This window comes from Notamacropus eugenii, chromosome 7 (assembly GCF_028372415.1).
Source record: "Notamacropus eugenii isolate mMacEug1 chromosome 7, mMacEug1.pri_v2, whole genome shotgun sequence".
In the NCBI taxonomy this organism is placed as follows: domain Eukaryota; kingdom Metazoa; phylum Chordata; class Mammalia; order Diprotodontia; family Macropodidae; genus Notamacropus; species Notamacropus eugenii.
In genome coordinates, this window is record NC_092878.1 from 1,440,440 (window position 1) to 1,467,963 (window position 27,524).

Below are 27,524 nucleotides of genomic sequence, written 5' to 3' on the forward strand. Positions count from 1 at the left end.
GAAAAACTGATCATAGTACACTAAATTAATAGTAAGAAAGTAAAAATTACATCAATATACATACAAAAAAAGCTTTTGTTAAAATACAATACCCATTTCTAGTAAGAATGCTAAAAAGCATAGGAATAAAAGGTTCTTGCCTTAATATAATAAGTAGTAGCTTCTGAAACCAAGAGCCTGCATTATATGCAGTGGGTACTAGAGTACTTGCCAGTAAGATCAGGGAAAAGGAAGGCTATCCATTGTCACCACTTTTACTTATTAGAAATGCTAGTGATGGCCATAAGCTTTTCTTAACAATTGAAGGAGTAGGTTTATGTAAAGGGAAAACAAAATTAACACTTCTTTTCAGATAAGGTGATAGTTTATTTAAGACAACCCTAAAGTAAAATATGATTGAAACAGTAACTTCAGCAAAGTTGTAGGGCATAAAATAACTCTACAGAAATCATCAGCATTTCTCTATATTCACACACACACACACACACACACACACACACAGACACACACACACACAGAGACACACACACACAGAGACACACACACACAGACACACACACACAGAGACACACACACACACAGACACACAGACACAGACACACACAGACACACACACACACACAGACACACACACACACATAGACACACACACACACACACACACACACACACACACACACACACACACACACACACACACACACACACACACCCAAAACTCTGACAGGAAGAGACAGAAACAGAAATTCCATTCGAAATAACTACAGAATGTATAAAGTCCCTGGGAGCCTACTCAATGGGACCACATAAGATTTGTAAGAATACAACTGCAAAAGATTCTTTATAGAAATAAAAGAATAGTCCTAAATAATTGGAGAAATATTAGTTACTCATGGATAGGCTGAGCCAATGTAATAAAAATGACAATACTGCTTAAATTATTCAATGTTTTATCAGTCAAATTGCGAAAGGGTTACTTTACAGAGCTAGAAAAATAATACCTAAATTTATGCACAGGAACACAAAGTGAAGGATTTAAAAGGAAATAATTTTAAAAAGTAGAAAGGGAGAGGGCCTAGGAGAACCACTTTACTATTACAAACTATATTACAAAGCACTCATCAAAATGTGTTCTTGTAAAAGAATATTTAATTTTGTTGGTTTTCATCTTTTGAGATGATAAATAATGTAATATTTTTGGTATAATACTAACTACTACTAGTATAATACTAACTACTGCTCTCATTTCTGCTTTGTTGTAGAAAACTTTGTGTAATTTGAGTTTTAAAAATTGTTGTTGACTAATGTTATTTCCTTGTCATTATAGTGTTAAATCTGGAAGATAAAGTGACTGGCAGTGTTGAATCTGAGGCTTACCTGTATTTTGGTGTCATGAATAGTGTCAGTTTGTAATCTGTCCCTCTTTTTCAATGTTTCTGAAAAATTTTCTTATCATTTCCTGGTATTAGATTACATTCTTTTCTTGACAGTTCTGTCTGGTTGCCCAGTTTAAAAATTTCTCATCTCACTTTGTTCTTCAAGTCTGTCTTCTTCATTAGCATAGATACTAGAGCTTTTTTTCTGGTTTGTAATTCCTGGATATATTTTGCTTCTTCCAATTTTTTCTGCCTTTTTGTCCTTCACGGAAATTATTTTTTTCAGCTAAGTTTTCTGTTTTGGTTGTATTTTTTTGTGGATAAATCATGATGTTTTATTTTCATTTTTGTTCAGATATTTCTTCTTTTGTATTTAGTTCCTTCTTTATTTCATCTCTTGAAACTTTCCTAATTTTATTTCTCCCATAATTCCTCCAATGTGTTTATTAGTCATAATATTGGTGAGTAAATTTTAGTTTCACTTTGAGGTCTTGGTATTTTTGAATCAGTTTTTCTTTTGGTGTTTTTACTTAGTTTTTTAAAATCTATAATTTTAAAAAATCTTGTTAAAATTCTTTTTTTTGAGCATTTTTTTTCTAAACCCAGTTTTCTTTTGAAAACTAATTGTGATTTATTTTTTCTTTTCTATTTTTTCATTGAAGAAACACTTTTATTAATCACCTGCTATGCACAAGTATCCACTTAGACATTGAGGATAAATATGAAAATTTGGTTAAGACAATCTCATGGACCTTACTGATAAGAGGACATATTGCATATAATTATAATATATAATATATACAATGAATTTCTAAGTAGCTGCTGGCCATGGAGATAGATATCTGAATTCAAGTCTTGTAAATCATTTACAATCATTTACAAATCAGTGCCCTGGGTAACAGAACCACCACCACCAAAAAAACCTTGTAAATTTGATAGTTGCATCAACAAACATGAATATTTCTGATTATCTATGAAACTGGATCTTTATTATATGCAACTTGTTCTGATGCTGAGTTTGAAAGGGATGCTAGAATCAAGGATCCCTTTTGACTTTTTACTCTGCCATCTTTGTAGAAGTAGGAAAGCTGAAGAATTGCTATAATTTTCACAGTGATGTGATCTTTTTGTGTATGCTTTTCAGAAACTTCAAGAATGTGACCCAGTGCCCTATTGATATATTTTTTTTCCCTTTGGACACAAGATTGTCAGTTCTATTAAGTACTTTTCCTCTCTGTGTCTCCTTAGACAATATAAACTGTTCTTCTGTTCCTCTGCCTATTTTTCTACAACTGATTGTTGTCTTCTGGCGTTGTTATACTAAGAATTTCATTATGATGTTATTTGCCTACTCCTGTAGGATTAAACAAATCTATGATTCTGAGTACCCTCTTTCCTTATTTTCTGTTAGCTTACCAGAGTATGGATATATAATAGGGTGAAAGGGGTCACAGGAGACTGAAAACTATTTGTAAATTTCATTTCCTTCATGGATGGCCATGGTTAAGTGATTTACGATCTTTATGCTTTGAAGTGGCATGTAATAGGCTTAATAAATGTTTATTGACTAACTGATTGATGATCCCTTCCATGATAGATAGAATCTATTGGGACCACATTCAAAGTATGTACAGCTTGGTTGATCCTTAAAGAACTTGCATTAGGATGGCCTTTAAAAACTTAAAGTCAAATCTGTCCCTTGGTGAGGTGGGAGAATTGTGTCTTTTTATTGTTTTATTTCTATAAATCTTACTGACTGCACGTACATTATATTCTTGTTGAATTCAGGGACTGTAATCTCTTACTGTAGTGCTGTGTGGGCATATACAGTTGTGCAGTAAATGATTTTTTATTGAATATACTGCTTCTGAATTAATTTCTTGGGGCTTCAGAGAGCTATTCTTGCTCCATTATTATCAATAGTGGGGATCCCTTAGCAGTTTGAGGATGAATAGAGATACTTTGAGAGTTGAGCAAGCATATTGTGGGACTGAAGATCTTGAATTAATTAAGATCTTGTTGGTTAAGAAAGAACTGAAAATCAACTCTGGAGTGTTGGACTGGTTTCTTGCACAGTCTGCCTCTGCTCTGCTTATGTTAGAGGAACCAAGATGGTCTGATTACAGCAGATGGTACTATTGTGATCTGTAGCCAAGAGGTATTTTCTGCCTGTGTTTCAGATGATAAAATATCCTTCACTAAAATTACACATGACTCAAACTCATAGCTTCTTCTTTCATGACTTTAAAAACCACAGTTCATTAAGTACTTTGATTAGATTTGCTTTTAAGGACTGGTTTTTTTAACTTGGTATTTTAGGATTATTTTCTTTGCGTTTCAGATTTATTTTGGTCCTTGAAACAAGGGAGTCTTGGGAGAAGATTTTTAAATTTTATGTGTGTGTGTGTGTCTGTATTTTTTTTTTGCCCCATGAGACATACCCTAGTTCAACATTTGTCTTCACCCTAAATCTTGGTCTTTCATATTTGCATATCTTATCTGTTTCCCTAAGCTTAAACATATACGTTTGTCTCTTCAGTTGTCTGTCTTAAACTTGTATGTTTATCGTTTTCTTAAATTTATTCTTCGCTTAGATAACTTTTTCCCTCCTCATTCCTTGAAAAACTAGAAGTGGCAAAACATTAATCTTAGCAAATAGTTATGTATAATTTTTTTTTTAACAGAGAGTAATGGGTTAGAAGGAGTTCAGAGTAATCTAATAGTGTTTTGCAACCTCAGTGTTGCAACATATGGGCTCTTCCTCTGAGAATTCTTCAAGCCCCGTATTTGCTTGTAGGGTTCTTCCAACCTTTTAGAGTCTTCTTAGATCTGTTTGTTTATACTATGTAGATCACATAGTCTTATTCAGTTAATTTTTAAGTATTCTGCTTTACTAGCAGATTTCTGATTTGTGCATATGCACATTTTGGAGAAAGATATGGCAGACCATTCTGGTATCTTTGCCAGGAACTCCCAATAGGGTTACAAAGAATAAGACATGACTGAAATGACTGATCAACAATAAAAATGTTAAATTTTATATTGGTTTGTCTTTTTCTGCAGGATGATTGTCTTTTGAAAGTTTGGTATCCTATGACTGGTTGGAAGTCTATTATACCTCAAGAACATCAAGAATTGAAAAAAAGACAGACATTTACTAACTTTTCCTTTGTTTATTTGGCACATCCTCGAGCTGTGACAGGTTTTTCATGGCGTAACACTAGCAAATTCATGCCCAGGTTAGAAGACTGTTTACTTTTGAATGTAAAAGAAATGGTGACTTCTCTTTTCTCTAGGACCTTGAAGGGTAAAGTTTTAAATAACAGGAAAGCACAAATTATGAGAAGTGAGTGTGATATATAAGGCTAGCAACAGTAATAAAGCATTGAATAAATACAGAGGAATAGGGAAAAGTATTCATCATGTACTTTCTTATCCTAGATAAGTTATAGGATCTTTTCAAAAGAAGAGATTATTCTGCTGGTCTGATATTTTTAAAGGTATTAGTTAAACTTGCTTAAGAATACCATAAGGATTTTTAAGGAGCAGCTAACATATGCCTTAAAAGTTTATCTGGGAACCTTTTCACCAACCATTCTTGAGAAATTAGTGCAAATGATAAGAAAAAGGGCATAAATTATGTGAATGAAAATTAATTAGCAGCACAGAAAATTAGGCAGAGAAGAGGAGGGCTCCATTTTGAGAATCCAAACAAAAAGGGTATGGTGAAAAAAAAAAACCGAAAAACCAGATGTCAGGAGACTTGATTTTCTACTTATTTTTCATTGGTTTTCGAATATGAAATTAACAGCATGTTTCTGAATTGAAAGTATATTTGCTAATTATTTTTTTTGTAAATTGTGTCAGGTTTTATTCAAAAACTTTTTGGAGTGGGAAAATATTTTCTTTTCATAAAGTAGTGAAATGACTTAGAGGAGTGTTAGGGCAGCATGAAAAAAGCACTTTCATTTGCCATTTCCCAGAACAGGAGAACCTCCTAGTTTTATTTGATGTCCATAGTTGTGCTCTAGGGACTATCTTACTTGACTTTCTTGATTTATGGTTAGGTGGTGGCACTAGATATTTTCTAATGTCTAGGTTGAATCTGGGTTTGGGGTTGATGGGTGAAATCAGTCAATCAATATTTGTTAAGTACATACAATATGTCAGTCACTGAGCTAAGCACCAGAAATACAAAAAGAGGTAAAATACAGTCTCCACCCTCGAGGAACTTACCACATGCAAACAAATATGTACAAAGCAAGCTATATGTATAGGCTAAATAGGAGCTAATTAACTGGGGGAAGGTACTGGAATTAAGAGAGGCTAGGGAATGCTTCCTGTAGAAGGTGGGATTGTAATTGGGATTTAAAGGAAGCTGAAGAGGCCAGTACTCAGAGTAGAGGAGGGGAGATTGTTCCAGGCTTGAGGGATAGTCAGAGCCAAGAGACAGAGGCAGGGAGCTAGTGCTGCTAGATTGAAGTATGTAGGTCAGGTGTAAGAAGACTGGAAAGGTTGGAATGGGCTAGGTTATGAAGCACTTTGAATGGCACACAGACCATTTGGTATTTGCTCCTGGAGGCAATAGGAAGCAATTGGAGTTTGTTGTGGAAGGTGCCATGTGCTTTAGGAAAATTACTTTAATGGATAAATGGAGGACAGATTAGGGTAGAGAAACACCCACCTTCATACTATTGTTATCATCCAGGTGTGAGGTAATGAGGCTCTACAGTACAGTGGTGGCAATGTTGGAGGAGAGAAGGTGTGAGGGATCTTGCAAAGGTGAAGTCAATAGACCTTGGCAACATCTTGAATTTGGTGAGAGAGAGTGAGGAATCTAAGATGATTTCTCACTTACAAACCTCGGCAGTAATAAGGAAGGGAGGAAGTAGGGGAAGGCTTAGGAGGAAAGATAATGAGTTCCATTTTGGACATGTTGAGTTTAAGGTGTCTACTGGACATCCAGTTCCAGATGTCTGGGAGTTAATTGAAATTGTAAGATGGAGGTCAGCAGAGAGTTTGAGACAGAAAAGGGAGGCTTAACAATCATCAACACAGAGTTGTAATGCAGTCCATAGGAAATGATGAAATCAATAAGTGAAGTATGGAGAGAGAAGAGAAGAGGCCTCAGGACAGAACCCTGAGGGATACCTAGTAAGTTAACATGATCTGAAGGAGGTTCCAGCAAAGGTGTCACCAGAGAGGTAGGAGGAGAACTAGGAAAGAGTGATCCTAGAAAGACCCTAGAATAAACCTGGAGAGAAGAGGGTATCAAGGAGACAGCAATTAGCAGTGTCAGAGGCTGCAGGGAAGTCAAGGAGAATGAAGAAAAAGGCCATTGGATTTGGCAGCTATGGGATCATTTTTAATTTTTCAGAGAACAGTTTCAGTGGAATGACAAAGGTTGAAAGCCTTGTCTTGGATTATCTTGGGATAGTCAGAAGTTGAAATTGACTGTGACAAGAGGACCTTCCTACCTGGATTATTCTTTCTTAAATGGCCAGTTAACTTAACTCTGTTTGTATCCCCAAACTTGTCCTCCTGTCTTTATAGAGGTATGTGTTATTATCTTCACAAGAGAGAATGGGGGTGAAAGAACCTGAATGAATCAGTGTAAATTCATCACCATGGCTGAAAAAAACCTCTTTTCTGGTAGTGTTATTGCATTTGTAAGTGAAGGGTAGCACATTAGGTATTTAACTAACAATGACTAAACTGAGGAGAGTTAGGACACACACACACACACACACACACACACACACACACACACAATCTCTGTATATGGTAATCCTGGTCTATTTCTCTTTGTCTTCAGGGGTTCTGTTTGTAATGTATTATTAACCTCATGCCAGGATGGCATCTGCCGTCTGTGGGCAGAGACCTTATTACCAGAAGACTGTCTTCTGGGTGAACAGATTTGTGAGACGAGCACTTCCAGCATTGGCAGCAATCTTTCTCATTCTGGAAGACAGAAAGACAGAATCCAACATGCTCTTGAGGTACTGTGATGTTTATGTTGACCTCAATACTTAACGTTGTGTGTGTGTACACTGTTTAATAGGGATATAATGATCTGACCAGAAGCTCACTAACAACGGTGTATACAGGACCTGGTATGTATAAAATTAAAGCAGTCATGGACTTGAATCTTTTTCTTTCCTCTAAGAGCACATCCCCTTCTTTTGCATATTCTTGACTTGTTGACTAAAGAGTGCTTATTAGCAATACAAGGACTCACACATCACTCTGAAACATAGATTAAATATGTAGTACACTTCCATTGTTTGTTTGCTTTGTGCGTGGGATAAGTCATATAACTCTCCGAACGTTAGTTTCTTCATCTATAAAATGGGTGTATATATAGACATCTATCTCGCTGAATCATTGTGGGGAAAATATAATTATATAACACTGCTCTGATGTCTTGTATCATGGAGGTGGTCTTTAGGTCTTGGAGGCTGTACCAGGAAAGCCTAAGCCTGGAAGGTCCTACCATTTGGAAAGGCTTCTACTTTCTACTGATCGGCTGTATTTCTTTCATCTGAGGAACAGCCCTGCTAAGTTTGGAGAGACCGTAGCCATTGACTAGAGAGTGATGAACTTTTTGACACTGCATTCTTCAAAGATCATTTGATAAATCATAGAGTGGTTGCTGTTTTTGTTGGTAGAGGGAATACTCACACCAGCAAAATCACAGATCTTTGTTTTTAATCACAATTTAAATTCTATGACTTTGTCTCTTAGATTTAAAACGCTCATAGTTATAAATTGTTTTTAAGAATAAGATGTAAATGTGTTTCTGAAATTCGGGTCATTTTAAAAATAGTATGATTTATGAAAATAAAATTCCTTTCTTATTGTTTCAAGGATTTGGGAACTGAAACTTTGTATTTTAGTTTTTCATCCTAAAGGAGACATTAACATGTTTAGTCCACTTTTGAGGACTACTTTTAACATTTCCATGGTTTACTATTTTTTTTATAAATCAGCTATGTTTTCTAACTTATGACAAATGCATGAGAACAGAGCTGCTGTGTTGGTGATTGAGCAATAAGGTTTCATTATGGTTTAGTTTAATTTAATTATAGCTCATTGTACTCTGTTATCCACTAGGATTGGGGAATGGGATGTTGAGATTAATTAGGTGTTCTAGTTTGACAGTTAACTTGTAACAATTATCAAAGAATTAGCTATTAATATAGAACATCCTGCATTAAAAATATGTTAAACCTAGCTTAATCTGGCTTTGACGATTGATATTACTTTAAGTTGGCCTGTGGGCCAACTTTATTACATCTGCCATTACTGAACTTTAGATGTGGTGAAGTGTTAGGAATTCACATATTAACAGAATGTTAGCTGTTTTTCTGCTGATGACAAAAGTAAATGCATAGATTCAATTGTCCTGTAAAGAAAGCAAATTTTAAAATTCATTACTTTTATTTGAAAGAAATTAAAGTGTTCTTAAGATATATTATTCTGCCTTTATATGATACTACTTACTTACCTTGTTTTGTCATGCTTATAAGTACTATTGCTCAATTTTTAGACATTACTTTTTGGATGGCATATATTTTTAAATGTCATTACTCATATTTGAAAGCAGATATGACTAATAAGATTCTGTTATACATTTATTGGAGGTCCTTGGCACTTCATTGGAATTGTTAAGCTAATTGTTAATAAACACCTGTAAATCGTTTACACATTCACTGGAGATTAATTGCATCATCCATTTTAGGTACCAGATAAAGAAAGAACAGAGAGACCAGCTCAGGGCAAAGAGGTGGGAGAGGGAGTGTGTGTTTTGTATATATCCAAACTGTAAAATTTCGTTGTTTAGCTCTAGCACTATTTAATGCTTTTTACATGTCTTCTGCCTCATTTTTCTTCATGGATAGCCAAGAATTGCTGTGAAGAGAGACATTTGAAAACTTGGTAGAAATCTACCCTACCTTTACCTTGTTTAGTTTGCCTTCTTTCCAGAAAGTAAATATATGTGAATGTGTTTATTTTGAAGTATTTTTTTGGTTATAACTGTTTTTCACTGACATCATAAAGCAGAATTGAAATAGGTCAGTTTTCACCTGAATCCTCAGACTAGAAAAACCTTCAGATAATTCCTAGCAGTATTTTATTTTATTTTTGCAAGTAGTATTTTATTTTTTCCAATTACAGGTAAAGATAATTTTCAGCATTCCTTTTTTATAAGATTTTGAGTTCCAATTTTTTTTTCTCTCTCTCTTCCCATCTCCCAAGAGGGCAAGCAATCTGATACAGGTTATACATGTGCAATCATGTTAAACATATTCCCACATTACTCATGTTGTGAAAGAAGAAACAGAACAAAAGGAAAAAAAAACCATGAAAAAAACCCCCAAAAGTGAAAATGTGTGCTCTGATCTGCATTCAGACTCCGTGGTTCTTTCTCTGGATGCGTTTTGGAATTGTCTTGGATTGTATTGAATTGTATTGCTGAGAAGAGCTGAGTCTCTCCTAGCTGATGATTGTTACAATGTTGCTGTTACTGTGTACAATGTTTCCCTGGTTCTGCTCACTTCGCTCAGCGTCAGTTTATGTAAGTCTTTCCAGGTTTTTCTGAAGTCTGCCTGCTTATTATATTTTCTTACAGCACAACAGCATTCCGTTACTTTGGGAAACCACAACTTGTTTAGCCGTTCCTCGATGGATGGGCATTCCCTAAATTTCCAATTCTTTGCCATCGCCAAAAAGCTGCTATAAATATTTTTGTATGTATACGTCCTTTTCCCGTTCCATGATCTCTTTGGGAAATAGACCTTCTAATAGTATTTTGCAGTGGTGATTAGAAATCATTCAATAAGTATTTATTAATTGGCTACTATGTACCAGGTACTGTGCTTGATTCTAGAGATGCAAGTAAAAAGAATAAAATAATTCCTATTGTCAAGGAACTGAAATTCTCAAGATCCATCTGTCTGTTTTGGATTATTTTATTTTCTTATTTAACACAAATGTTTGGTATTTGCTTTTTTTTTTTTTTTTAAGAAATGACCATATGTTATATCTGAATTATTTAGGCTTTGTTTACCTTTATGATTCCTTGGCTATATGGGCTTAAAATTAACTTTTGAAGTAGATTGTATTTGTTTTTCAACTATAGGGTTAATGGAGTTGGATGATTGTATATGTATGTGAAGAGAGGTTGTTAAAGTTCATTTGTGTATTCTACTAATTATAAAGATAAAATAGAAAACTTAGTGTTTTCTTTTCTTTTTTTCTTTTCTTTTCTTTTCTTTTTATTATTATTATTTTTTAATGTTTTACAATCACTGCCATAAAATTAAGATTTTATCCCCCCCCACCCCTACCCCCCAATACCCCCCTCCCTCCCCCTCCTTCCCCATGACCGCATACAATTCTGCATAGGTTCTATATATACTTTCCTATTGAGTACATTTTCACTATAGTCATGCTATGTAGTGAAACTAAAATAAATGGAAGAAATCATATAACAAATCAAAACATGATACACAAAAACACACACACACACAAACATGATCTGCTACATTCTGCGAATGACTTCCATATTTCTTACTCTGAGTGTGGAAGGCATTTTGCCTTAGAAAACCACCATTGGGATTTTTTTTTTTTTAATAAGTTCTTGTGTTATTATGAAATTCCAAGTCTACCAGAAAAAACTCTTGCACATTGTGGCCGTTGCTGTGCACAAAGTTCTCCTGGTTCTGCTCCTTTCACTCAGCATTAGATCACATAAGTCCTTCCAGGCCTCTCTGAAGTCTTCTTGTTCATCATTTCTTATGGCACAATAGTACTCCATTACATTCATATACCATAATTTATTCAGCCATTCCCCAATTGATGGGCATCCCCTTGATTTCCAGTTTTTGGCAACTACAAAGAGTGCTGCTATAAATATTTTTGTACATGTGGGACCCTTTCCCATTTTTATGATCTCTTGGGGATACAGTCCTAGTAGCGATATTGCTGGGAGCTTTTTCTTTTCTGTAAGGTTACTCATATTAATTATTTATCCTTAAAAAAGAAAATAGGGCAACATAGTCTAAAATGATACAAAAATGAATTTTGCATTAATGGTAAAGGACAGAGCTAACAACAGAATAATTTTAATATTTTTAAATTTTATAACTAATAATTATAATGTTTCTGTTCTATTTAATTGTAAGCCAGTAATATTTATTGAGTACCTGTTGTCTTCATTTCACAGGTGTCAAGGGAAATTATTTTTTGAGGATTTTTACCACTGCCTAAATAAAAAAAAAATTAATTTGAAGTGGTTTACTTAATACAGTATAAAATAATGGTAATAAAAATAGTACAAAACCATCTGAAAGGAACAAAGAGAGAGAAAGAGATTTTGCCATGTGCCTGACATAAGTTCATTACTGTGATTGAATACGGAATTTAGCTCTGAATTTCCCAGAGGCATTTGTATTATAGTGTTCATTGCTTATTTTTTGTTTTTGCTTTTTTACAGGCTCAAAGTTTGTCTGGAAATTTATTTTTATTATGTTTCTTTTTACCTACTTTTTCTTCCATCTTCTTTATTTTTGTTGAGGGTACCATAATACTTCTAGCTTTGTAACTTTAGAATTATTATCAACTCTTCCCTTCCCCCTTTCTTCTTATATCCACTGAGTTGCTGCCTCTGAAATATATCGCTGACCTGACCCTTTTTCCCCACTTGTATGGTTGGCATGCTACTTCTGGCCCTCCTTGACTTTTCCATCCAGCGATTTCAGCAGCCGTATTGGATTCCAACATTCTTCCCTTTCCAATCCATCCTCTACAAGAGCATCAAAATAATCTTCCTGATATCCAAGTCTGGCCTTGTTATTTACCTGCTCAGAAACCTTTGGTGGCTTCCTATTACCTTTAGGATAAAATGCAAATGAACAATGCCCTTCACAGTCTGGCTCAAGGGTCAACATTTTTTCCCCTTCTGGTGCGCACAAAACTGACCTCACTGCCTTTTAACTTAGCGTCAGGTGTTCCCCATGCCTGGAATGCTCTCATTCTTCTCCTCTGCCTGTTAGAAGATGCACCTTAAACGTGGTCTCTATGGGAATTTTTTCCTGATTCTTCCTCCTCTTTTTTAATACTTTTTTGTCTGCAAATTAGCTTAGATATACATGTATTGGCTTAGGTGTCTTACCCAACTCCCTTCTTTGAAAGTTAGAAGGAAGAGACTTTGAGAATTTGCTTCTGGATCCTCAGTGAACTTGCATGTAGGAGTGGAATAAAAGCTTGTTGCATTAGAATAGGGGATTCACTGGATATTTCAATGGATATCTTCATTACGCACCAAAACATTGTTCAGATGGATGTTTTCTTACCTGACCTTCCATAAAAACTGAAGATAGAAAATGTTTTTGTGGTCCTGAGGCTATGTGGTCCAAGTATAATACTTTCTGGTATTTGTACTTGATGAATCAGTCAATAAGTATTTATTAAGTGCCTATTACATATTAGATGCCGAAGATAAAAATCTGTTTGACTTTTAAAGCTACTTAGTCAGTAAGCATTTATTAAGTGCCTAATGTGTGCCTGGCACTGTACTAAGGAATTCAAAGAGAGGTAAAAGATAGTTTCTCCTAATCTATAATCTTCCCCTTTCTTAGTGGTCCAGTCTTCTTACTCTTTGTGTGGAGGTGGGAGCCTTGTGATTAAGTGACACTGGTCTCTGCAGTTCCTCAAACAAGATACTCTATCTCCTAAGTCTTGGGATTTTCACTTGCTGTCTCCCATGACTGGAGCTCTTTTCCTCCTCATCCCTGTCTCCTAATTTCCCTTCAAGTCTCAGCTGATGTCTCACCTTCTGCAAAAATCTCTCCCAATCTCTTTTAATGCTGGTACCTTTCCCCTGTTTATCTCTAATTTATCTCATTTGTACAAGTTATTTACATGTTGTCTTCCCCTCTAGACTTGTGAGTGACCCCAGTGTATCATGTGCACAGTACCTGGCACATAGGAGGTGTTTAATAAATCCTTGCTCCAGACTCACTGACTAGAAGACGATAGTACATGAGCTGCCTCTTAAAAGGAGAGGCTCAATGAGACACATTTAGAGAAGTTGACAGGCCCTGTAGGGCCATTTCGCCTCTATCTTCATTTGTGATTTCATTCTCTGGAGCCTGATGTTGTATTATTCTTCCTGCGTATTGATTAAGAAAGTGCCCATGTATTTTAAATACCAGATGTGGGGGAGCTAAAGTTGATATTTTATTGGGAAAATTTAAGAACCTGGTTTGTCTTTTCATTCAGATGAAAGACCAGCCCACTTCTACAGGAAAGTTGATAAGTTAAAGTTTGAACCAGAATTTTTCTCAAAAAGAAATTTTTCATGTGAGCGTTTGGACAAACGCTTGTTTATGACACAGGAGTTTTGTACCATGGTATATCACAAGACTGTTTTATCCTGAAAAATTTCAAAGACACATGTTTTAGTGACAAAAGAACCTCAGTTTGGATCTTCTTGATCATCTAATTTTGAACAAGGCTGTTGGAAGCTGATTGGACTTGCCAAGATAAATGATCTGCAAAGTGCATCCTCAGAGAGTTAAATGAATTATACTTGTTGGATGGGCTATTTAGATTTTTAATTTAATTGGTGGAAAAAAGATTTAACAAATAGTTTTAATATAGTTTATAATAAACTGCCAACAGTTGAGTTGTTTCTTGTTTTTTTCTAGTTTTTTCAGGTTTTCTTTTTTATTAACTTAAACAGTAAACTTGAACATTTCAGTATACATGGAGAACAGAAGAAGATTGTCTGTGAAGTTGTAAGCTTATGTTTGATAGTTTTTATATGTGTCTTTCTTGGCATCTCTTTCACTATCTCTTAGACCCCTTCCTCCCATAGAAACCTTTCTTTTAGCAAATAACTATAGTAAAAAAAACAACCCAAATTCACCACATTTTTCATGTTTGAAAATATTGGCTTTATTCTGCGACTGTAGTCCATGGCTGTTCAACCAAAGGGGTAGCAGGACTGCTTCATTTATCAGGCTTCTTATGTCATGATTAGTCACTGGATGTGTCAGTTTTGAGATGTTTCTAAGTTGTTTGCGCGTACATTTTTGTGATCATCGTGTGGTTGTTCTCCTGCTTTGGTTCACTTTTGCATCACTTCATATTAATCTGCCTGGGTTTCTGTCAATCTTATTTGTTATTTATTACATTCATTTACCACAGTTTGGTTAGTTATTCCCCTATTTCTTATTATTCTCTTTGCTGCTATAAAAAATACTGATATAAATGTTATTGTACAGTTGAGTCCTTTCCTTCTTTGACCTCCTTGAAGTATGTGACTGGTATTGATATTACTGGGTAAAATGGTATGCACAATTCAGTGACTTAGGGGTAATAATAATGATAGTCGTTTGCATTTACATAGGTCTTTAAGATATAGAACACTTTACAGATGTTACCTCATTTTTGTCCTCACTACAACCCAGGATGGCTTGTTATCTCCATTTTGCAGATGAGCAAACTGTGGCCCATGAGTGTCAGCTAGCCAGTACCTGAGGTTGGATTGGACCTTGCTTCTTCTCATTCTAGGCGTGGTGCTCCCTCTACTGTACTGCCTAGCTGGGAGGAGTTCCAGTTTTCTTGTCAGAATGGTTGGACCAATTCACAGTTCCCTCAGCACTTCATTAGTGTCTCTGTCCTTATAGACCCTCCACCAATTGCCATTTTCATTTTTTGTCACCTTTTTCAACTTGATGGGTGTGAGATAGAACCTCATATTATTTACTTCTAATTAAGATATATTAAAAACCACATCATCCATCAGCTGCTCCGGTGGTTTATTTGTAAATGGAAAGGGAGACTGACACCTTCCAATTTGTTACTGTTTAGTCCTAAACAGCTCAAGCACTGCCTTTTCTGTGAAGTCTTTCCTCATGGCCTCTCCCCTCAGGTCACCTTGTATCTATTTTGTATATGTTTTTTATTGTATTTTTCTCCCCTCTCCCCCATGACAAAAACTTTTGTTTTTGTCTTAGTATCTCCAGCCCTTAGCATGGTGCCTGGAGTGTAGTAGGCACTTAAATGTTTATCAGTTGATTGTGGGTCACTTACAATTCTGAATCTCCTGAGATTCTGGTATTCCATTATTTTATTAGTAACCTCATTTTTAGTTTTACATTGGCAACCTCATATATTCTTGGGTATGGGCAGTAGAGAAAAAAAGTGAGAGGTAATGGGCAAAATTATTGGTTATATGATTCATAGTAATTTACCATCATTTGGAGAACAAAGGTGAGCTTTATGGTTAAGGGAGTATAATTGGTACACACTACAAAAAGTTGTAGATTGTTTATTGTCGAGCTGTGGCAGGCTCTTGTTTATGATCAGCAGAGGAATAATCGACTGATCCGTCCTTGCTCTTCATCCGGGACATTAGATGAGAGACCTGCCCAAGTGTTTTATTGAGGAGGAAGCTGCTGGGTTCAGATACGTTCAGCATTCCAAGGTGTATAACTTTTCAGAAATATTTTCCCTTTATCTGCTTTGTTACTTTGCTTGTGAAGTACTGTTGTTTTCCCACCTACATCTCTGTCATGTCACCTTTTCTTCATGCAAATTATTATTATTTTATAACCTCTATCCCCTTTTTCCTGGACTATTATAATAGCTTCCTAACTTTTAGGGGAGATGGTTCCTTTCCTTGATTCCATCTCCCATTTTCCTCTAATCTAGTCACAAGGGAAGCCGCAGAGCAACGAAAGACATTTTCTGATACTCTTCTTTATGATTGCACCTGTTTGGAATTCTAGGACATTCTGCTTTCCCTGGCATCTGTAATGAACCAAGTTACATGTTTTACAGTGAAGGGTCAGAGTCCTTGGTAGACAGTCATACCCAGCAGATGCCATTTTCAAACCTGCCTTGTGTTGGCTCTGCTCAGTAGTTACGGAGGTCATTGTTACTAGATAAAATATCAAAACTGCTTTGCCAGGTGGCTGGATGAGAAAAAACGATTTGCAGCTTTGGGCATGAGGAAATTAAATTTTTGAAAGTTAGATCTCTTATGAATAGATATTAAAGGCAGAGAGAGGAAGGTTAGGTAAGGCGTTTTTTTCTTTCTGTCCTGTCAGATTCTAGGATACTATTTTAGTTGTTGGTGAATGTAGTTGGAAACTCCTTCAAGGCTTTAAAATGTATATCTGATTCCAAAAATCAGATAGTTACTAATAATAAACCTGGAATTGTACTATTGTTGGGCTTAACATAGTTTAATTCTTCACTATGGGAAAGGTAAGAACTTCCTGGTCTAGCCCCTCCTGTGAGATAAAGAGGGTGTTTATAGTTATGGGTGGTTATATACTCAATCCTCGACATTCTTGCTTTTAGCATTTGTGACTTCAAATGTAATTTTATCAGTAACCTCATTTTTACTTTCACATTGGCAACCACGTACATTCTTGGGTATGAGCAATAGAGAAAAAGAGGTGATGTGCATGTTTATTTCCAAAAAAAGGAGGAAAGTATTTGTAAAAGTGTTTGTGAATCCTCTCCTGAAAGTGCTGGAGCCCCTCTCTAGTGTTCAATGAGGGAATTCACAAAATGGAGTTTTGTGTGTAAATAAAGTTAGGAGTTACTCTCACCCTTTTGTTTCCCCCACTGCTCGTGCAGCTGATAGTCTGTGAAAGTCAGACTGAGCTAGGCACTCACCCCTCACATGAGATTTTTTCTTCCAGGAACAGTTTAGTGGCAGAAAGGGAGATGAGAGATGGCAAGTGTTGCCCTATCTCCCCATTTTTTACCTTGGGGTTCTTCTGACATAACTGTGCCCCTCCTTTATAAGCTATTTCATAGTTAGGAAAAGTGCATGTTATCAGAATGAATGTTTTGTTATAAATGATTATGTGCAGAAAACTGTGTTTTCAGCTTTCTTTAGTGAAAGATTGAAGTTTTTGGTGGTTGAGGGAACCATAACTCCCTATTTCCCATAAGTTCAATGTATCATTCATGATTTTTACTTTCCTACTGCTGTTTTCTAGGAGGGTTACCCCAGCAGAAGTTGAGGATTGACTGTATATGATTAGGTAGATTAAGGTAATAACCAACTTGAGTGCCTAATTATCAGCTGAGAGGAAATTGTCCTTTGACTGGGTAGTTAAGGTTAGTGTTATAAACTGATAAATGGTTGTGGTTTTTTAAGGGGAGGATAGGAGAGGCCCAGTTTCATTGACACGATGAGCGTCCTATTGTGTTTGTATTCAAGGAAAAATTGAGTTTGAATGACTTATTGCTTAGGAAATGTGATAAAAAATGTTATCAGATGAAGTTTTAAATGAGGGCAAATTAGTTATGTTCTAGGCTCTCTGGTTCATTAGATTTTCAGGTGTCTCAAGCATATGCATTGTGGCTTCTGTGTGTCTTAAGGGACATAGGTAAATATTTCAGCAGATCGCGAATGACCAGACCAATAGGGTATCTGTTTTCCCTGCGCTCCTCTGACAACTGCCACATTTGCCTTTTTGTCATCTTTGCCTGGTGGGAGGGAGCTAAAACCTCAGAGTTATTTTCAATTTGCCTTTCATTAATTATTAGTAAATTGGAATATTTTTTTCATATGACTATTGACAACTTGAGTTTCTCACTTTGAAAACTGCCTTTTCACATCCTTTGGACATTTATTTCTTGGGGAATGGCTTTTGTTGTACAAAAGTTCTTTTCTGCTTGGTTCTGTGATCTTCTCTGTTTATTGTTTGGTTACGAACATGTCCTTTATCCGTGGATGTAATAGGTAATTCTTCATTGCTTCTGCAATTTCCTTATGACATCATCTTTTATGTCCAAGTCACATACCCATTTGGAATTTATCTTTCTTTATGGTGTGGGACTGATCTATGCCTAATTTTGCCAGACTGCTTTCCAGTTTTCCCAGTAGTTCTTGCCAAGTGGTAAGCCTTTTACTGGGATCTTTAGATGTATTGAACACTATTTTCTTTTTCTTCTGTGCGCTGGTTGCCTAATCTGTTACACTGATCAGCTTTCTCCTCCTTCTCTTCCTCTGCTTCCCCTCTCTCTCTTCTTCCCCTTTTCCCCCTCTTCTGTCCTCCTTAGGGGTTAAATTAAGGCCCACTTAATCTCTTCCTTATATCAGATAATTTAACTATCCAATTTCTTCTGTAAATCAGGGTATTTTATAGTTTTTAAGTGTTCATCCATTTCATCTAAGTTTTTAATTTTGTTAATATATGATTACACAAAATAATTTTCCCTTTTTCATATTTAATATGAAAAGTTTGATTTTTTGTCTTTTTAAAAAAAGTAGCTATTTTGTTAGTTTCTTTTCTACCAAAAAATAATTCCTAGAGTTATTTATATATATACACACATATACATATGTAGCTTTTGTTTTAAAAAATAGCTAATTCGATTTTCAGAATTTTCATTTTGTTGGGGGTTGATTTGTTGCTTTTTAAATTTTCCTAGTTGCATGTCCAGTTGTATTGATTTGCTCTTTCTCTTTGTTTTGTGATTTAAATTTAACTGCATCCCTTATTTTTTGCATATAGTGTCATTATTGTCATTTTCTTTGATGAAATTCTTTGTTTCTATAATTTGTTCTTTGATCCACCAATTTAAAATTACATTATTTAGTCTCCAATGAAGTAATTCTTTTTTCAAAGGTCCTTGAATACATTTTTTGTTGTATTGTGGTCAATAAATAATCTACTTAGTATGTCTAATTTTCTGCATTTGTCTTCCTGTTAACTACTTCATTTTTATGAAGATTTTTCAAATTGGAGCCTCCTTTCTGGGTTCTCTTTCTAGTTTGGAGCATAAATAAAGGATGGGCATATCTCACTCAAGGTCTGTTGAACCATTGCGATTCTGTGGGTTCATACTCTTTTCTAGGAAGGTACTTGTTTATGTTGTATTGAAAAATGAATGAGTAATTCGATCTGTTTTTCCTTAGGATTTTTAGGGATAAAGGTTATAATTTAGACCCCAGTAAAATTCATTCTGAAAGTCATTTCATGCCATGTAAGTCAGAAACTTTTCCTCTTTATATTTGTTTCATTTAATTAGCTCACTAGCTCATATTTAAGCTTCTAATATTGAAAATAATGAGTTAACTTGACTTTTTCCTAGAATTTATTTTATGAGTTTGAAAAATCATATCATTTGAACAGGGATATTTCCAATGCAGTATTGAAGAACTATTGACCTCTCATGTAGCACCAAAAGTCCTTCCTAATCCAAACTGATGGTCTCTTGGGATAATACTCAGTTGGAATTTCTGAGCAGCTTCCACAGACTCCTTGTCTCTGGAGGTACAGTAGTAACCTTTGTATTGGTAAGGTTTTATATGTGGTATGGTAGAGACATCAGCTATTTTGATGAAATGGCTTTCCTCTACTGTCATGGAACTAAGTTTTTAAAATCTTCCTAGAGCTTGTGTCAACACACTATTGGGCCTTTCCTACATGTTTTAGCCATCTGTTGTCATCATTCATTCCATTCCTTTGGAATATCTTTGTTGGAGCCATACAGTGCAGTAGATAGAATAGCCTGGAGTCAGGAAGACCTGAGATTTGAACTCAGATTCTCTTGGCTCCTGCACTGGTGCTCTATCCACTGCACCACCACCCAAGGGATCCCACATACTGCAAATCGTGGTGCTCTTAATCTTTACACAAAAGAGATTTGAGAAGAAGTTCAGTTATCATTTGTCTTGTGCCTAACATGTAGATTTTATAGAAGCCTGGAAAATGAGGCCTGTGTTGTTCTGAACTTATTGAGAGTCTTATCTGTCAAAGCCCAGTTGGTGTGGTCCCAAGGTTTGCTGCGAAAAACTGAGAGAATTGCAAAAATCTGTGTATCTGACTTTCCAGAATTACTTAACAGATTACTTTTTTTTAAAAACTGTTTCAGACCATTCATCATTTGAAAAATTTAAGGAAAGGTCAAAGAAGATCTTCTGTTCTTGTAACTCACACTGAATTAATGCCTGACCAGATGGGAATCCATGAAGTTCAAAGACATATTTCCCATCACGCTAATGCACTGTGTCACTTTCATATTGCAGCCAGTATCAACCCTGTCACAGGTAAAAAGTGGTGTCATGTCTTTTCTATACACTGGCATACAATAGCTTTTTCCAGAAACAATACTGTTTAGGATATGGCACATTTCATTTTTCTGCTTATGTTTTTGTGTTGCTTCTTGAAATACTTCCTAATTAAGATTGATGCATATTATCTTAAGGTTTTGTTTCTTAAATGAGGATGGTCTGGTCTCTTTGGAAGCTCAGGTAAGTCCTTAGAATGCTGTGGCTTTTGGCGCTTCTGCTTTCCCCTGGCACACTGCTTGACTAATACAACTTTCTCCCCTAACACTTCCCCTACTTTTCATTTTTCTTGCTTTCTTTTCTTTATTGTTACCATTTCTAATCTAGTACTGTGGTGCCAAGAGTGTTAGTGTTTCCAGTGGTAGTATTTGTTTTCAAATTTATTTTATTTAGTTGGTAGTATCTCTTTATTTCTCTTCTACTACTCTAGGAAGGTTTCTGTCCTCTCTCCCTTGCCCCATCCCTTTTGATATTTCACTTTAAAAAATGAGGGTAGAGCAGACTCCCTTCTACTCAGATATTTGGTTTTTTATGGGGGAAGGGGCAGCATAAACGCTTGTAGTGACTGTGGTGGACATCCCAATCTCAGACATAATTATAGTGATCTAGAAACTTCCGTTGGGTGTTAGCTGAAGACTAGAGAAATCTTATTAGAAAGAAGGGACTTTTAACCTTATGCCCTCACTGAATGAAAGGCCAGTTTGGCAAAGAGAGGGCTTCTTAAAGAATGGCGTTGTCAAAAGTCCTATAGCTTCAGGATTGTGGACAGGGCTCCTGAAAGATCCTTCATCCTAGCTGCTAGGCTTTTGTTCTCAGCAGTATTCCATGATTCATTACTAGTCCCTTACATCCATCCATCCATCCATCCATCCATCCATCCATCCATCCATCCATCCATCTATCCATCCATCTATAATTCAACAAGTCCCTTACCTCAAATCAGCAACATAACATTTTGGAAGGAATGTCAGAATTTATTAAGAATATTTAATATTGCACACATATGTATGCAAACACAGACATATGGTAGCTTGTTGTTATGGATAAAGAGGTAATAGCAAATATTTATATAGTTTGCAAAACTGTTTTTGTGTATTTTCTCATTTTGATTGATATAACATTGTGAGGTAGGTGCAATTACCATTCCCATTTTACCAGTAAGGAAACTGAGGATGTTAGTAGTTAAGTGACTTACTTGCTATTAAACATCAGGACTTGATAAAAAGCAGGACTTGAACTCAGATCTTTTTAACCCCTGAATCTATCTTGCTTCACTAAGTGGTCTAACTTAGCTACCTGATGAGTCTGGAGTCATCTCCCCCACTCTCTTCTCCACATACTTTGTGACCAAAAGGATAACATTTTTACTAAACAGCTTAACTGCTCAGTAGAAAATCACTTGCAAATATATTTGGTTTTATTGATTTTATTTTATTATCATGCTCCTAATTTTTCAGGATAGATTTATTTAGATGTTCAGTTTCATCAAGAAAAGTATTTGTCTTTGTGCCTAGTGTTGTGAAAATTTTGTTAGAAGTCTGGAAAATGGGACTCATGTTATTCTGAACCTATTGAGAATTTTATCTGTGAAGGCCAGTTGGTTTATTGTTTTATTCTTATTATCAAAGCAGTGTTAGCATGACCTGTGGGTCAGGACATGGATGTATATTTGCTGTATGTAAATGGATGTTTTAATGGTATTTGGTTAGTGATATTTTTTTTTTTGCTAATATTTAGCATGCAACCTGAGATTAACTAAAATTAACTTTAAAATGCATTTAATATGTGAACCATTTCAGATAATCCTTTCCAGTTAACCCAAAGGAGAAAATTCAGCCATGTTTGGAAGTTTACATTTTCTTTGAAATTTACTATGACTTAAATGATTAGTTTTCAAAATTATATTCACCATTATATTAAGTGAAGCCCTATATTGCCAGTTTAAACAATAACCTAGTCATAGTAATTATTTACTCACTTATCTGTATAATTGACAGTTCTTTCTCCTTTAGATATAGGGTATTTATATTAAAAAGAATAAAATGTATATTTAAGTCTCACATTTATTTCCACAGATATCCCATCAGTTCTAGCTGGAACAGCATTTAACTTCGATGAAGGAAGCGGGGGGTTTGTGGTTCATTGGCTAAACAACAAGGAATTCCACTTTACATCCTCTACTGAAATATTTATGCAACAGTTAAGAAAGCTTTCTGACCTGCAAGTAGAACATGAAAATGATTATGGAGATAGAGATGAGGAGGAGCTACAAGACGAGAGAGAGAGGGGTTTGCATATGAAGCTAGATCATGGTTGGTGTCCTCATTTTTTTTGGTAGTACTAAGATTGCTAGTCTATATTGCATGAAAGTACTAAGTGAACAAAATACGCACTTGGAACTTACAGTGAATTTTAATACCTCATTAAATTATTTTAATGACTTAGAAAGTTATGTATTGTCTTGTGAAACTATTACTGTTGATGATATCTTGGGTGAAATATTTAGTGTTAGGTGGGAAATAGCTCATTTACATGCTGAAAGTATGGAGAATGTTATTACCATTTCTTATTTCCAGATTATAACCAAGATGAGGGATATTCAAGAGAGTGAACTTTTCCTTTTAGTGTAATATTTCCTCATTGTTTGTTGGCATCAGAGTTACACTGTGTGCCTTTTTATTTCTTTGTCTTCAGAATTATCCTTGGATAGAGAATCTGAAACTGGTACAGGATCATCGGAACATGAAGATGGAGACCGAGAGGGGAGTCCTAGAACTTACGCCCGAGCCAGTATGCCAATGCCACTTCCTACGGTCTTATTAGATCGGAAGATTGAAATGCTACTTACTGAATGGAACAGGAATCCAGATATGCTTTTTACAATTCACCCCATTGATGGCACTTTCCTGGTGTGGCATGTAAAGTATTTGGATGAATACAACCCAGGAATATTTAGACAAGTTCAGGTATATTTTCCCAAAGAAGCAAATATTGTATTTCTTTTAAAAACAAGAAACCCCTAAAATATGTATATGAGCTGTTTTTCAAAACTAACAAAATATTTCATTTGTAGCCATTAACAGGTTTACAAACCGCATAAAACTATATCATTAGGTCTTAATTTTCCAGACTACTTAAAGGTAAATATTGGCTCACATAAAACAAAACTATAAGCCTTGATCACTTCTTTCTTTCTTTCCTTTTTTTTTTTTTTTTTTTTTTTTTTTTTTTTTTTTTTTACTTTGGCATACTTTTGTGTAAATAACTTTGAATATATTTGTCTGGTTGTGATTCTCAACTCTTTAAGTAAAATAAACTACTCTGAAAACCTCACTCTTGAAAAACCAGAGAACTGTCCATCTGACACCCATCTTTGGTAGATATTTCCCTTCTTCTCCTAACAAGATTAGAACTTGTTTTTTTCCTGGTTCCATGTGTTTTTGGAAGGTATAAACCTCAAGCTTCTTTCCCTTCTAGCTCCTGCCGAGCTGTAGCTAGAGATGCTGATAATTTCTGAGTAATCAACAATTGATTTATCAAGGGAACATTGTAAAAGACCAATTTTGGAAGACTCATGAAAAAATAAAGTATTTTTACTGTCTTAACACTGAATTTCAGCTTTACAAGGGACCTCAGAGGCTATCCTAGTTCACCCTCAGATGCACTAAGACTCTTATGTATTTTCAACAGAAGTTATCCTGCTTCAGCTTGAAAACAACTACTAAAGGAAAACCTACCAATTCTGAAAGCTTCTCCCTTCATTTTTTTACAGTTTATTTTTCCATTAAGTTTTCATTCTGCTTCTTAGAAACTTCTTTACATTGCATCCATTGCTTTTGGTGCCAAGCAGAACCAGTTTTAATTCCTTCATATACTTTAACCTTGCTTTTTTATCCTCACCCTTATATCTTCTCCTTAGGCAGAATATTTCCATTTTCTTTGATGGATCTTTATGCAGCATATTTTCCCATTCTTTTATTGTGCTGGTCACCTTTTTCTGCATGTGTACCAGCTTATTTATATCTTGTTAAAAGTATACCCAGTCAAGAACATAGTATGCCTCATGTAGTCTAACTAGGACAGAGTATGGGGCAGCTATTAAGTCCTTTGTTCTGGGTACTGTGGCTCTCTTCAGCATACTTAGGATGGTATTAAATTTATCAGCTGCCATGTTACACTGTTGACTGTGGTTAATCTAATAGTCTACTAAAACCTTCAGGTCTTTTTCCATAGGAAGTGTTGACTGATCACATTCTACCTGCAGACCTCGTGGAGTTAATTAATCTTTTAAACTAAAATGGAGTTTATTATGTTTATTTAAATTTAGTCTTATTCTTTTTCCCCTGTCACATTGTTCTAGCTTGTCAGAATCGTTGGCTATTCTTTCTCTCTCATTTGTGTGTGAAGCTGTCTTTCCTCTCTTTGTCTCATGTGACCAACATCCCATTTTCATTCCTGGGATCGAGGATAGCATTTTTGAATTGTGACCCTTGGATCATTTCCTAGGGTACTCTGCTAGAGTCCTCTTTCCAAGTTGATGCTATCCATTTCTCTTTTGAGTCCATTTTTCAGCCAATTCTAAGTCCATAATGGTGCTATCATCCAGCCCATGGACTTCCATCTTGCTTGCAAGGTATCATGAGGCACTTTGTCACATTCTTGGCTTAGATCTAACTATACTATTCTGTAGTGTTTTCCATATCTACCAGTTCAGTTACTCTGTCAAAAAAGGGAATGAGGTTAGTGTGACATCATCTGTTTTGGGTTAAATCGGGATGGATTTTAGTGTTCTTTACTGTCTTTTCTAAGAGCTCACCAATTATTCCTTTAATAATGTGTTCTAGAATATTGCTAACTAATGAAAGTCAGTCAGTCAGCAAACATTGATTAAGTGCCTACTATGTGCCAAAAATTGGACTAGGCATGCCCTACTGACATTTCCCTTCTGTTAATATTAGGGCATTTTTCTTGTCTATTCTTGATACACATTTGCTGCCAGTGCTTGAACAGTCACATCTGTCAGAGTTCTCTGAGATGTAGTTCATCTGGCCCTGGTGACTTGGACTTTTTGAGGGCAGCTCAATGTTATCTTGGATTTCTACTCCTGCGATCACTATTTTTTTTGTTATTTTCTTCATAGTCAAAAGCTCATCCCCCTTAAAATAGGAAACAGGGTCAAAATAAGAGTTGAATAGTTCACATTATTGACATCATTCTCTCATCTTCCTGTCAACCTGTGTAGGGTGTGTGCCTTCAGAGTTACTCTATCCTGAGCCCTTCCCATAAACAAATTATGTTCCATTCCTTTTTGAGTGTGATGAATCTTCCCAGGATCTATGAAATCTGTCTCTTCGAATCTTTGTCAAACAGTATATTTTTTAAAATAAATATTGGAATCCATGTATTTTTATTTCTGGCTCTCCATTTTGATATTGTTCCTTATGATTTATTTCATTAGGCTCTCTCGTTCACTCTCTTACCCTTATTTTGTGCATTTATGTATAGTTATCTGAAGCTATGGGTTTCAGTGCCGACTCTTTCATTTACTATTGCCTGACATGGTCTTTTGGTTTATAGCAACCTTGTAATTGCTTTTATAAACCATTTTATAAGTTGGTATAATTGTGTTTTTTAGGTTTCATTTTCTTCTCGGATCCCTGTTGCATTTCCCTCCGGGGATGCCAGTTCTCTCAGCAAGAATATTATGATGTATGCTGCTAAAGATGTGACTAACACCCTGTGGCATCAGGAGAAGAGTACTGATGATGTTCTTGGATCCCAACCAAGCTCCAGACTTGATAGCATGAATGGGAACATTGCAGCTCCTGTAGTCATGATGGTCTCCAAACATGTTGATGGATCTTTAAATCAGTGGGCTGTTACTTTTGCTGATAAATCTGCTTTTACCACTGTGCTAACTGTATCTCACAAATTCAGATATTGTGGTCACCGGTTTCACCTCAATGATCTGGCTTGTCATTCCGTTTTGCCATTATTATTAACATCTTCTCATCATAATGCTGTACTGACCCCTGAATCAGATAGTCTTTGGGAGTCAGACACGAAATCAAGTAGAGTCACAGATCTTGTAAAGCATATTAAAAGCTCATCTAAAGAACCCCTTAGAAATGCAGCCACTCGTACATTTCATGACCCAAATGCAATCTACAGTGAGCTAATTCTGTGGCGTGTGGACCCAATAGGACCTTTGTCATATACTGGGGGAGTATCTGAATTGGCACGAATCAATTCACTCCACACTTCCGCCTTTTCTAATGTAGCTTGGCTTCCAACTCTTATTCCCAGCTATTGTCTAGGTAGGTGCTATCTTAAAATATTTGTTTTGGGGTGATTATTTTACAGTAACTGTTTTTGTTTAAAATATGAATTTTTATGACAATTATATTTGTTAATGTTTTTAATAAAAGCCCTTTTAGTAGTTAATAAAATAGTTTTTATATATTGATAAGTGTTAAAAGGACACTATCCCAAGTTTAAGTGGTAGGAAAACTTAAAAAATGCATACATTTTTAGCTATTTGTCAATATTTCATTCAGTTTTTAAAAATGTTATCAGTTTCTCATGAATTATTTTACACTTATTATTCTTTTTATTGTTTTAGAATTTCTTATGTTTGTCCTAATATTAATATGCAGTGTGATATAATTATTTTAAGAGAGTTATGCAGTAGTACTTATCCCAGGAGTTAAAAAGAAACCATTTGATATTGCAAATATCTTTCCCCCCCACAATTCTTCTTTTTAGGTACATACTGCAATTCTGCTAGCGCTTGCTTTGTTGCTTCTGATGGAAAAAAATTGAGGTTATATCAAGCTGTAGTAGATGCAAGAAAGTTGCTCGATGAACTTTCAGACCCAGAATCCTCAGTAAGTTTTCATTATTTTTGGTGGAGAGGGGCATGAGGAGAGGTGGTATGTAGATTCCCTAATTATATCTCTAAAATCCTTCCTTTGTTTAGTCTGTATTTGAGTGAATAACCTTTATGTGCTTTGTATTTCATGAACATATGTATGTCA

The 27,524-nt window shown here is 35.5% G+C and overlaps 1 protein-coding gene across 6 annotated transcripts in view; it reads left to right on the forward strand.

The window, feature by feature from the left end:
- The window catches only part of DMXL2 (Dmx like 2), a 145,750-nt gene that overhangs the window by 38,588 nt on the left and 79,638 nt on the right, over positions 1–27,524 (forward strand). For 5 of the 6 annotated variants that reach the window (XM_072622890.1, XM_072622888.1, XM_072622884.1 and 2 more), the window contains 7 exons: positions 4,440–4,615; positions 7,192–7,375; positions 20,292–20,466; positions 22,563–22,799; positions 23,182–23,453; positions 26,123–26,804; positions 27,253–27,374. In XM_072622890.1, coding sequence (XP_072478991.1) covers positions 4,440–4,615; positions 7,192–7,375; positions 20,292–20,466; positions 22,563–22,799; positions 23,182–23,453; positions 26,123–26,804; positions 27,253–27,374 — 1,848 coding nt within the window. Of the gene's footprint in view, positions 1–4,439; positions 4,616–7,191; positions 7,376–18,788; positions 19,691–20,291; positions 20,467–22,562; positions 22,800–23,181; positions 23,454–26,122; positions 26,805–27,252; positions 27,375–27,524 lie in introns of those variants that run through there. The other variant, XM_072622887.1, reaches the window with a different exon arrangement.